We start from the raw sequence: 13,253 nt of genomic DNA on the forward strand, positions 1-13,253 counted from the left end.
AAAAGAACTTGCAGCATGATCACCTGCCTGCTGAACTTTCACTCTAAGCAGCAAACTTTAAGGAGCCAAAGAGGAGTCCCCAGTGGGCAAGGGATGCAGAAAAACATGTTAAGTGTAAACTTAAAAGACAGCAAAATGGGACACAAACCCCCATTCAAATCCCAGAGATGTGGACAAGTCCCCAAAAGTAGTTGTTAGATTTTATTTATTTATTTTTTAAAGAATTTTAGTGAGTTTATTTGAGCCAAACTGTCGACATATGCCGGGAAGCAGAACCTCAATGAATTGAGATAATGCTCCCAGTTGTTAGATTTTAAAACTAAACACACCTCATTTCCCAAAAACACAATACATAGAAATTTCAGGGGTAACTGGAAAAATCATCAGAGAAATGCTCAATGAATATCAAGCTATTCAACTCAAATATCTTAGGGCTGAAACATACCCTCTATTCATTCAGCCAACAATGCCTCTTGTTTCTTAGCAGAGATGCAATTGGTCAAGGACACCAAATGGCTTTAGAGAGCAACTTTTTAAATTTTCCTTCTGGGCCAAGGTTAAGCCTATGAAGATTCAAGCAGCCCTGCAAGACCTGTGAACAGCAAGTTCTAAAGGTCCCAAGGTCTGGCCCTTCCTTCCCAGACACAAGGGCAACACACAAACTCTCCTGTCAGGTTAAAATTTATATTTTAAAATATGCAAACATAATTTAAATACTCTCAAGGCATCCATTTATTAAAACGTTCTCTGCCATGATTTCACATTAGCTTAAAATTAAAATCAGGCCAAAACCGGTTTGGCTCAGTGGATAGAGCGTCGACCTGCGGACTCAAGGGTCCCAGGTTCGACTCCAGTCAAGGGCATGTACCTTGGTTGCGGGCACATCCCCAGTAGGGGGTGTGCAAGAGGCAGCTGATCGATGTTTCTCTCTCATCGATGTTTCTGACTCTCTATCCCTCTCTCTTCTCTCTGTAAAAAATCAATAAAATATATTTAAAAAAATTAAAATCAGTCTTTACATTTCGCTACTGAGGTATCCACCTCAGCGTATCACATAAAAACACCTTCTCCAGCAATCAGTGTTACCATCATCCATATGGTGATCCCATGGTCAGCCTCTCTGTTCCCTAAGTGACCCAACTAGATGTTAATACTGCTCTGCTACAAGGTAAAACCTCCTAACTCAAACTTATTGAAAAAAGAGCGAAACTTCTGCAAAGTGCACTTTAAGAAGAGGTACTTTTTGCTTATGAAAAGAAAACAGTGAGTCCTCTAAAAATAATAAAAGGGAGTATTTTACAGTTAACCACATGATTTGGAGTGAAGAATTCGGATGTTGCTGTGCTGGCCTAAGCTGTTAATATTCTTCTTGTTCTTCCTATGGGCCCCCTTCATCAGGTATCACAAAGCCTTCATCTTCGGCATAGAGAATGCCCACAATCCTCTGCAATACAGGGTTGCTTTCTCCCTAGTTCTCTTGGCAAATCAATTTAAAGGTCCTTAGCTTTCCAAAGTAGAAATCTCTTTCTTTCTTCAATTCTTTGAGGGTAAGTTTCAATATGCTGACCTGCTGCATCAGTTCAGTTACTTCGTGGTCCCCATTGCCCACACCAGGATTCTTTCGCAGCACACCTGGGCCAGCCTAAGGGGTTGCAGTAGTTGTGTGTGTAGCAATGGGCCTCTGTGGAGCTGCACTGCTAGAGCTGAGAGGTTTCTTCGGTTTGTTCATAGCTGGAGCAACAAGGGAGGGAGCCACTGCAGTTTCTTCACCTTGTCTGGCAGCTACAGGGTCATAGTCTTTTCCATCATAGTTTGCATCAAAAAACTTCTTGAACCACTGCACGAATTCAAAATTGTCCTGGAATTTTCCTTTTACTAATCTGTCCACAGGAATTATTTTGTCAACACCCATCCTCTTAAAACCTGCTTGTAGTATTTTGAAGTTCTGGGTGTATTCATGTTCTAGCTTAGCCTGAAATTTCACTTTCTTCAAGGCAATGGAGCCAGGGAACAGCATGTCCATAAACTGACAATAGGCAGCCCCTGAGCACAACTGTTCCACCTTTGTCAGAGTCAACTGCAGGGACTCATTGATCCAGGCCAGCATGTCATGTCGACTTACCTTATCACTGGTGACTGATGTTGAATATACGTTAACTGCCATCTTTGGCTCGCGGAGGAACCACGTCCACTGCCGAGCCCGGCTTCGGTTCTGTCTTCCTCTCGTTCAAATCATCTGACCCCGCCCGCCCACGTGATGACCTCACCTAGTTATTGCTTTTTTAAAAAATATTTTATTGATTTTTTACAGAGAGGAAGGGAGAGGGATAGAGAGCTAGAAACATCGATGAGAGAGAAACATCGACCAGCCGCCTCCTGCACACCCCCTACTGGGGATGTGCCCGCAACCAAGGTACATGCCCTTGACTGGAATCGAACCTGGGACCCTCAGTCCGCAGACCGACGCTCTATCCACTGAGCCAAACTGGTTTCGGCTAGTTATTGCTTTTCAAATTTTCTTTTTCTTTTTATTATTTATTTATTTTTTAAATATATTTTTTATTGATTTCAGAGAGGAAGGGAGAGGGAGAGAGGGATAGAAACATCAGTGATGAGAGAGAATCATTAATCAGCTGTCTCCTGCACGCCCCACACCCACAGCCCAGACATGTGCCCTGACTGGGAATCAAACCATGACACTCAACCACTGAGCCACGCAGGTCAGGCAACAGTTATAACTTTGAGGAGTGGGACTGTGGTCCAAGGGAGGGGAAAGGGTATTTCCTTTAGATTTTATATCTTTTAAAATTATTTCAATCTTTTTAAATTTTTAAATTTTTTACTGATTTCAGAGAGGAAGGGAGAGGGAAAGAAAGATTGAAACATCAGCTACCTCCTGCATGGGGTGTGGTGTGGGGAAATGGGGGGGGGACCCCCGTGAGCCCACAACCCAGGCATGTGCCCTGACCAGGAACCAAATCGTGGCCTCCTGGTTTATAAGTCGATGTTCAACCACTGAACCACGTCAGCTAGCGAAAATTATTTCAATTTTTAATTATTTGTATCCATTAATTTAAAAATCATTATTACAAACACAGTCCAATTGCTGTAAAAATTTAAATACAGCAGAAATTAATAAAAGTCCCTTCTCTCCCACCTCTTAATCCCATCCCTAGAGGACAGTTAAGCACGGATATGAGTTTGGGGCCTGGTTACTCAGTGTGGTTTCCAGAACAGCAGCATCAGGATCATCTGAGAAATTGCTAGAAATGCAGATTCTCATGCCCACCCCAGATTTGCTCAAACTCCATAGCGGAGCCTAGTAATCTGTATTTTAAAAAGCCCCTTGGTAATTTTGGTGCATGCTCAAAGTTGAGAACCATTTCATTTTAGCAGGTTAGACTAGATCTTTGGTGGTGGTGTTGTGGGGAAGGGGGATTTGAGAAGAATCCTCCTGGGGAAAACTAATAATTCAAAATGACATGTCCCCATTCACCCAGCGAGCTCTTGGTCAAGGGTTGGCAGCCCCTTGAGCTCACTGTGACCTCTACATTGGGGTTGAGTGATAACCGTACTGCCACAGTTTGAAGGCATTATCTAGAAAAAGGGAACATGTTAGAAGGAGAACCAGGCCGACATGGCTCAGTAGATGAATGTTGACCTATGAACCAGGAAGTCACAGTTCAATTCCCGGTCAGAGCACATGCCCGGGTTGTGGGCTATATCCCCAGTGTGGGGTGTGCAGGAGGCAGCTGATCAATGACTCTCTCTTATCACTGATGTTCCTCTTTCTTTTTCTGTCTCCCCTCATCTCTGAAATCAATAATAAAAAAAAAGAAGGAGAAAGGTAAAAGGAGTATAGAAGAAACTAAACAAGAATGAGTCAAGAAAGGAAATATGGCAGAGAGAGAATGAAGATAAAAAAGTCTTAAGATGGCAAGTAGATGACACCAACAACTTAGGGCCACTCATTCATTGAGTTAATTCATATTTATAATTGTAAAATGATAAATCTCTATATCTTTATTAATTTCCTTCCTCTGACTCACACATTTCATTGTCTATGAAACTGAGGGTCCTTATGACATTGATTAAGTTTAGCTTGAAATCATAGCTCTAGAAATCATATGTCTCTCTCTGTATATGTATATATACCCCTCAGAAATCTATCCTCCCTCCTGCCCCCAAATCATTAACCCAGGAGGCAGCAAAAGATAGAACTCAGTCCTGACTAATGGTGTCAAGGTTTGGACCTCTGGCAGGCTAAAGATAACATCTTGACCTAAGTTATGTTTCAGCTCCAGGCCCTCAGGTGGAATGATACCCTGGCTATTTTCCAAATAAAACAGACAGAAGGACACAGGAACAGACCTCAGAACTATCCTCAAGACCAGAAGAAATGATTTATCACCTTTATCTCACCTCTGACCAATCAGCACCCAGTACAACCCCAAACCCCTAACACACAAGTGTCTTGTGATTTTTGCCCTTTATTACCTGTAACCTACATGCCATCAGGCAGTTGGGGGTATTGAACATCAGCTTCCCATTCTCCTGGGTGTTGTCATCTATAATAATAAAAGGGTAATATGCAAATCGACCGAGGGGCTGAACAGTGGAACGACCATCCAGACGACCTTCCGGACGAAGCCAGGGCTGTGAGGACTGAGGCAGCCGGGGCTGCAAGGGTGGCTGGGGTTGTGAGGGCGGCCAGGGCTGTGAAGGCCTACTCTTGGATGAATTTCATGCATCGGGACTCTAGTTTATAATAAAATAACTAAGATTTCTCCACTGTAATTTTCAGTATTTAGTGTTTGGCTCTGCTAATGCTGGATGGACAGACTTTCTGTTCCTCTGACCTATGCATTTCATTGTCTATCATTTACCAAATGTGATAAGTTCATTATTTCCTACACCATTCAGTGTCTTGACATTTAGGAAGTGTTTGCTAGTGATCCCTGCTCCCTGGCCAAAGAATCATGAGCTCTCAAAGGGTTCCAAAGACTCTTAATCTAACTGGGCATGTGTGTGTGCATGTGTGTGTTTGCTGAGGAATTTCGCCCACTGGGGAGGTGTGAGGTATGGTAGGAGATGAAGTGCACATGAAAGCACTCTTGATGCAGCACTATCAACAATCTAGTCAACACATATGAAGCTCAGATTGGAAGGGATCTTCTAGAGTTCCTGAAACATCGACCCTAGTCCTAAAGGCTTGACTGTACCGCAGAAGAGCCTGGGGAAAGCTCCTTCAACTGGGCTGGGGTAATGAAAGACAGTGCATACAAAAGTAGGTAGTTTTCAGTGCTGGCCTGTGTGACTCAGTTGGTTGAACATCGACCCATAACCAGGAGGTCATGGTTCAGTTCCCTGTCAGGGCTCATACCTGTATTGTGGGCTCAATCCCCAGGAGGGGGCATGCAGGAGGCAGCCGATCAATGATTCTCACTCATCATTGATGTTTCTCTCCCCTCTCCCGTCCTCGCTGAAATCACTAAAAACATATATATATATTTTTAAAAAAGTAAGTAGTTTTCACAAGGTTTGAGATGGGGGGGAACATTAAACAACTCTAAGTATAGAAGCTCAGACCAAACAAAGCTTTCAGTATTTTTAGCCTATTTTCTTTTTTTACAAAATACCCATCACTTACCTATGACTTCCAAAACATTGTTCTGTCTCATGAACATGCCTGTCCCAGTCAAGGAATCAGCATTTGTTTTGTCAGAGGAAAAGGTTGCAATGGTGGATTTAGTATAAAAGGCTGATCTATCTTACTGTGTTCCATTTTTTAATTTGATGACATCTGCAAGAGGTTAAGGGCAACAATTTATTAAACCAGATCTTTGACTCATTGAGGCACTTTGCTTCCTTATCCTATATAATAAAAGGCTAATATGCAAATTGTCCCCTCGACCGGGAGTTTGATCAGGAGGCAGGGCTGGGTGGCCAACTGCCTGAGGCCCCTCCCCCAGCCGGCCCCGCCCCCAATCGCCCCCCCCATCAGGGGCTGGGTGGCCGGCCAACTTCCCACATCCTGTCCCCCTGGCTGACCCTGCCCGATCGCCCCAATCCAGTCCAGCCAGCTGGCCGGACCCCACCTGTGCACAAATTCATGCACCGGGCCTCTAGTATTTTAAATAAAAGAGCATTTACTCTTACAGATTCCTGGAATTATAAAGCTGGAGCCACTTAGAGATAATCTCTGACCCATTAATATTGCCTTGGGGAGTTTTGAGAAAAATACAATGCCCAGGCCCCACTCTATACCAACCGAATTTGAATCTCAAGCGACAGGACCAAGGGGGCACCTCTGGTTTTAAAGCCCCACAAGTGATTCCAACAGGATTGAGAAACAGCTCTTGGTAAAATATATATATAAATAAATAAATAAACAAAACACAAAAACAAACAAAAAAAAAGACAGGACCTACTATTTCAGAATCTCTGAGGGAATAAAGTGCAGAAATCTGTATGTTATTAAAAATACCCAGATGATTCTTTTGGAAACTTACATTTGAGAAGCAGTACTTTATTTCAATTGGAAATTTTTATAGCTTTTGAATGCTTTCATTTGTTGAATATTGTAGGTTTCATCTGTTCAACTGTTAAATATACCAAATAGTATGTTTAGTATGAATTCATTAAAGGATATTTACATGTATATATGCATGGGAAAAGCAACTGGAAGGATGATGGATGGATATAGATAGATAAACACTGTCTCTGGGTAGTAGGTATATGGATGATCTTTGTTTTTCCCCCCTTTCTATTTTATTTCTATCTCACTTTCTCTCTCTATTTAAAGAAGAGTCTTCCTCTTTCTGAGTTGAATTTCCCTTTCTGAAAAACAGGGTGTTGTAACTTAGTGAACTTCAAGACCAGGTCCTGTTCTGGCGGTCAGTGACTTCATACTACCCACTAGCTCACTTGCCCATTTAATAGCATGAACTGCATAGGTAACAACAGTGTTTGGAGAATCATCGTATATGATTCTTGCATGTATTATGTTGTGATGCCTAGCAACCGTTTTTACTCCAGCAAAATTATTCTCTTGTTCAAGGAATAGGAACTGAAATAATCTCTACCATCTACACCACCCGAAAGTTCATCCTTTCTCTTTCGCCTCAGATAAAGCCGTCCGCGCACATCTCTTAAGAACGGAAGAATGACCGTGAACCAAAAAGCCAGGGCGTGGTCGTTCCGCCCACCCGCCCTACATCACTACCCTTTTCGCGGCTTTGAAGCGCAGAGATTGGCTGAAGGCAAGAAAAAGCCCCGCCCCTAGTCTTATGACCAGCGCCGAAGCTCCCAGTCCCGGCTTTTACCGCGCTGTGGTCGGTGGTCAGCAACTGTCTTCCTCCGCTTCCCCGAGCCTTTTCCGTGGTGTTGCTGCTCTCGCTGCTGCCTGCTCTTCCGGATCATGGTGTGCTTCCGCCTTTCTCCGGTGCCGGGCTCGGGGTTCGTTCTGCTCTGCCTCATTCTGGGTGAGTTGTTGGGCCCTCCCGCTTAGTACCCGCCCCGCCTGGGCCCGGGGCGCCCAGTTCAAAGGCCACAACTTGCCGAACTGGTCTCAGGGGTGGGGGTTGAGAGGCTGAACAGCTGACACTGGGCGGTGGCGCTTGCCTCAGGTGACAAGCAATGACCTAGACAGGACCCGACGGGAGGGATGGCGGAGGAAGAAGGGCCAGTGAGAGTACGAAAGGGCAAGTAATCAGGGTGGGCTGGATGCCAAGAGAGTAGGTAGGAAAGAGCGAGGAGTGAAGCGGATGGGGGTAGGAAGAGTCATTTGGGGAAAATACGAAGGAATGAGCTTAGGAAGTCGATACGTGCTGATTCTAGGGTGGCAGAGACTATTAGGAAAGCCCTGGCTTCCTAGGATCAGGGAAGAGTTTTGAAGATGGTGGAAAAGTAAGGGGCGAGAGAGAAAATCGGGGAAGGAAAAGACTGCCTGCGTGAAGAACTTGAGGGAAGTGGGGCAGATATGACAGTTGACTCTGAGGGACTCTGAGGGACAGTGAGAGGGTTGGGGGCTTTGGTGGAAGGGTGACTAAAGAGATGAGGAATGATTCTGGATTTGACTTTGGTAGTTGGATTTCTGAGGGGGAAGGGACCTAAGGTGGCTGGGCAATTTCCAGGCAAGAAAACTCGGGCTCAACCTTTGGAGAGTAAAGGGATGAGTGGGAACTTCGATAAGGAGTGAATATCTGACTTGGAGGTGTTGAAGGTGTCAGTTTCTACTAGTTTTGCTACTTTTCCAAGCCCCTAAATCCTCAAATGTTTCCATTGGAAGGACCTTCCAGATCCAAGGTTTTGAGAGTGTATGCTTCTTTGCTTTCAGAAGCTCGTTTTCTTCTTCCGTATCATACAACTGGTCTATTACTTGGTTTTCGGAGGAGGAAAAGGTGGAGGAGGGTAGGTAACTTGCTAAGGACTGGGTTGTTATCACTCATTATGTGGCTTCTGGAAAACTCCACTGAACACTGTGAGAGGATGAGAGTGAAAAAGACATATCATCATCTCAGAATGGCTGGGTAAATGTTGGCTGATTGTGTCCCCTCCCCCCCCATAAGCAGTCAGTTTAATGCCTGAAAGGTGAACTTTGACTAAAATGTCTCTTCCTGACCTGCTTCATCCTGTTTGTTGCTACCCACTGACTCTTGCTGTTTGTGACCTAATTAAAAAAGAAACAAAAAACTGAAGGGACAGATCAGATGGGAGCGGAGAGGAAATCGATGTACTAGAGGCCTGAGAAGAGAGTGAGGAGTACACATCTTATAATTCACACTTCAGGAGAATAAAATCAGCCCCCTAGAACAGTGGATTCTCAATCAGGGGATATTGGCAATATCTGGAGACATTTTTGGTTGTCACAGCTGGGAAGTGCTTTTAGCATCTAATGGTTAGAGGCCAGGCATGCTTCTAAATAACCTACAATGCACAAGACAGCTCCCCCTCCCCAAACAAAGAATTATCTACCTCAAAATGTCAGTAGTACCAAAGCTGAGAAATCTTGCTCCACATCCATAGCATTGAAAGGATTCTTGATTATCTGATGTAGTGATTCTCAAGGATCTTTGCTGGGAGTCTGTCAGATCAAAACTATTTACAGAAAAATGCTAAGATATTATTTGTAATTTTCACTCTCATCCTCTCACCAGTGTTCAGTGGAGTTTTCCAGAAGCCACATAATGAGTGATGACATCACCCTGATGGCTCTGATATGTTGTTTTACTTCTCAGTTTTATATTCTATGGCAAATGCCTATAGATATAACTCACATAAAAGCTCTTTGAGATCCTCGGTGGATAAGACAGTAAAGGGGGTCTTGACACTGAAACATTTGTGAGTCTCTGATCTAGTCCAGCTGTCCACAAAGTGCAGGAAACTCTTCTGTAGCCTTTCTGAAAGGGGGTCGTTGAGTCTTTGCTCAAGCACAGTTTGAAGCTTTCATGCTACTGAGAACTGAGCGATCCTAAGAAAGGATTATTTACCAGAAAAGCACCTTATCAGTGACTAGAACGCATCTAACCACAGCATCTGCTAACCAGTAATTCGCTGCCAATTGAATCTGCACAAATATAACACTGTTATTGTTTAGAGAAAGTGAAACTAATAAATAGTTGTCTTACTTATTGGTTTTCATGTCATTTTTTTTTTTAATGAATGCTCTTTTGTTTTGACTTTACAAAAGCAATGCTTGCTCATTGCAGAAAATAAACATGCAAAAGAAACATAAAAGAACCTATCAGCTCATCTGCTAGTTTGCCATTTATTGATTGGGACTAACTAGATTCACCCTCTGGGAAGATTTCCTAGATTGATTACCTCCACTTGCAAGTTCAAAACAGGATTTGAAGGAGTAAAAGTTAATAATGTACCCAGATCAGATTTTTAAAAGGTACTTTAAACAATAAAATAAAATTTAAAAAAGGGTAAAAAAAAAATAATAAAAGGTACCAGGATGAAGTAGAAACCATGTATTCTATACAGCTGCTTTTTCCTGACAGCTGTTGGTTCAGTGTGGCACTAACTCCTTCCATGTGGTTTTGTCTCTTGAAATTTTAGCAGGTCTTCAGTTGCTTGGTGCATTTTGCATGTTGCTTTTATATATCAAAATAGCTACCAAGAATAAGTTTTTGAAAACTCAATAAATATTTGTAAAGTATCTGTTATGGATCCTATGCTGTTCCTGGGTACTAGGAGGGTGGTGAAGGATGATCTGTTCTGAATTTATAGCCTCATTAGCATTAGTGTTTTAGCTGTGCCACTTTGTGACTTTATAACTCTATCCCAGCTTCACCAGTAACTTTACTTTTTAAAAACAGCTGCTTTAGAGGAAGTGCAGAAAAGAATTCTTCGAGTCTATTGGCCTTTTCCACAGAGTTAAATATGCTGATATTTATTTGAATTGTAACTGACTAGAGCACTTTCTGGAGAAGAGCTATATAGCAACATTATAAAGAGAGTACTAAATGAAAATCCTTTCCTAGCATCATTGCCTAACTGTGTTCCCGTCATGTGACATCAGAGATTTCAGAATTTTGTGGGTTTTGATTCTTATAGCTAGTGACTTCTGGTTTTTATAGGGTTGAAGCTTTTCTGGGAGGGAAAAACCTCATAGAAATACCCTGAGTGTGTGTTTCACTGGTTGGAGCCCCTCCTTTCCACAAATGTTTCTTGAATGCCTATTTTGTACCAGCCGCTATACTAGGTGAAAGGTATAGATAGTGCAAAGGGAAAGACAGATGAGGTCCCAGCTCTTGGGAAGCTTACATTTTAGTGGCAGAAGACAATCCAACATGTAAATAATAGAATTTCAGAGAGTGCCAGGCAGTGTGAAGAAAATGCAGCAGGTAATGTGGAAAAGGAATGAGCAGATGATAGGGGTGGGTAATGGAGTCAGAAGGCCTTTCATTGTTGACATTTGAGCAGAGACCTGAGTGTTGGAAGATCAGCCAGGTGAGCATCTGGAGGAACAGGAGTAAATCTTGACTTTCCCAAATTCTTAGTTCATTACGCTAGCCTATTTTCCACTCTTTTTCCCCTAACAGTACCAGTGGTGTTCATTTCAGAGAGTGGAGACTATCTTATGTACAGTTATTTCCCTGTGTCTACCTAGCACAGGGCTTGGTACACATTTAACTCTCCGTAAATTTTTGTTGAGGGTACTCATTGATGGGCACTGGGGATATGATGGTGAACTAGACCAACTTGGTCTTCTTATTCCTCTTGAACCTTAAATTACGTTTTGAAAGAAGTTGTTTTTGTGTGTCTTTGAATTGAGATCATCGAGATTAATGCTAAGCACTACAGATAATTATAAACCTATATACTAAAGTATAATCCCATATAACAATGCTAGTATCTTACCTGTACCCCTTCATATATACCTACATAGTAGTGAAGGTTAACATGAAGAGCAAGGAAGTCTGGTGAGAAGGAGCTTATGGTTTTAACAAAGAACCAACTTCTCTCCTTTTGTGGGTGAGCTAAAAGAGAATGTAAGCATTGAGATTTTTCTGTAGCCTAACCACATTTGGTTAAACTGATAACTTTGATTTCAAGGTTCTGCTAAAAATTATTCTAGCTATATTAGTGTGACTTGAAAGGACAGGCTATCATTGGTTATCACATCTGATAGGATTGTAGATATTCAAATATTTCATATGGGTGCAGCTTTCTTCCTCTGTATCCTTGGGTGGAATTTATGATCAAGGTTTGTTTCACAGTACTATGTCTGACTTAAGTGATCCATTGGTGCAGGAAGGCTACTTTCCCTCATGTAGTAACAAAAGCATTCTGGTCATAATTTTGTATTACAGTGATCAGAGATCTCCTATCCAAAAGTATACTTTAGCCAAAGCCGGTTTGGCTCAGTGGATAGAGCGTTGGCCTGCGGACTCAGGGGTCCCGGGTTCGATTCCGGTCAAGGGCATGTACCGTGGTTGCGGGCACATCCCCAGTGGGGGGTGTGCGGGAGGCAGCTGATCGATGTTTCTCTGTCATCGATGTTTCTAGCTCTCTATCCCTCTCTCTTCCTCTCCGTAAAAAATCAATAAAATATAAAAAAAAAAGTATACTTTATGAGTACTTGTTGGTATCCTGCTATATGTTGCAAGAGAGTTCTGGAGGTCTGCCAGATACCACTCAGCAATAAGCACTTTCCACTAGTTGGATAATGTTGAATCTTATTTCCTTACCCACTCTGTGACCTTAAAAACATTAAATTATTTTGTAGCTTGCAATCATATTATTACTTTTATTTTTAAGAGATTTACCAGAAATCAAGAGTATCAGCAACTGAATGTGATGATTGTACCTATATTAGAAATTATAAGTGAGGAGTTGTAAATAAGGAACAGTTAATCTGCCTTAAATCTATGAATAGAAAAGAAAGAGTAAAGAAGTAGTATATGCCTATGTCCTGTTCTTTTGTTAAGACTCTGCTCAACATCATTTTGAATTGGTGAGTGTGAGGACAAGAATCTATAACTTTAATATGATGAAAATAAACATAAACCTAAAAGTTGGGAAGGGTTCCTTTAGGTGCTGTGTTTACTAGAAGGGAAGCTTGTAAGCTGGAACCTCTAACTTGCTTGGCAAAGTTCTCTTAGCTCTGAGGGTTTTATATGCTTTTGAAGAACCTATTAGAGAAATATGCACACTACAATTCTTCGCAAGGTTAACTTACCCAGTGTCTCACAGCTAGTAAATTGGATGGCCTGATTTGAATTCTAGTTCTTCAAGTCCAGGGATGGGGCTCTTAAGCACCTCATAATATTGCCTCTTAGATCATTGTTTGTTTTACTACCAGTATTATGTTCCCACCCACCCCATCTTCTTTACAAATGCATATTTTTCAGCTACATTGGGTCAAATAGACTTGTAAAAACGTAGCCATTTTTTTTTTTGCAGTATCTTATGCTTTGAGAAATAACTTCTGCTTTCTAAAAGAACCTATACAGATCTCTTTAAGAACAAATTAGAGAGGATATTTGAATTTGAGAAAATTGATTTTGAGGACTGCCTTTTCTTTTCTTTGGAGAATGAACTCTCAGCTCTATAATGACATACTCGAGGATATAGTCAGCTGTGGTTTTTTAATGGCATAAAGCCTTTAAACAAAAATGGTTTGGTTGGTCTAAAATCAAACACCGAAATCAGGATGGAAAATGCTGGAGATTTTTTACCAAAGTATAAATATTTCAACTATAAACATACCTTATGAGAAAAGCATTATTCCTAGCCCGGAA

At 41.9% G+C, this 13,253-nt stretch overlaps 1 protein-coding gene and 1 pseudogene across 1 annotated transcript in view; one reads left to right on the forward strand and one right to left on the reverse strand.

Moving 5' to 3' along the window:
• Positions 1-1,357: 1,357 nt before the first annotated feature.
• Positions 1,358-2,164, reverse strand: LOC103299286 (microtubule-associated protein RP/EB family member 1-like; annotated as a pseudogene).
• Positions 2,165-7,286: 5,122 nt separating this feature from the next.
• The window catches only part of LAMP2 (lysosomal associated membrane protein 2), a 38,998-nt gene continuing 33,031 nt past the window's right edge, over positions 7,287-13,253 (forward strand). Inside the window, 2 exon segments of the mRNA XM_008156116.3 lie at positions 7,287-7,365; positions 7,368-7,484. Coding sequence (XP_008154338.2) covers positions 7,290-7,365; positions 7,368-7,484 — 193 coding nt within the window. The 5' untranslated portion in view covers positions 7,287-7,289.

This window comes from Eptesicus fuscus, chromosome 1, assembly GCF_027574615.1.
Source record: "Eptesicus fuscus isolate TK198812 chromosome 1, DD_ASM_mEF_20220401, whole genome shotgun sequence".
NCBI lineage: Eukaryota > Metazoa > Chordata > Mammalia > Chiroptera > Vespertilionidae > Eptesicus > Eptesicus fuscus.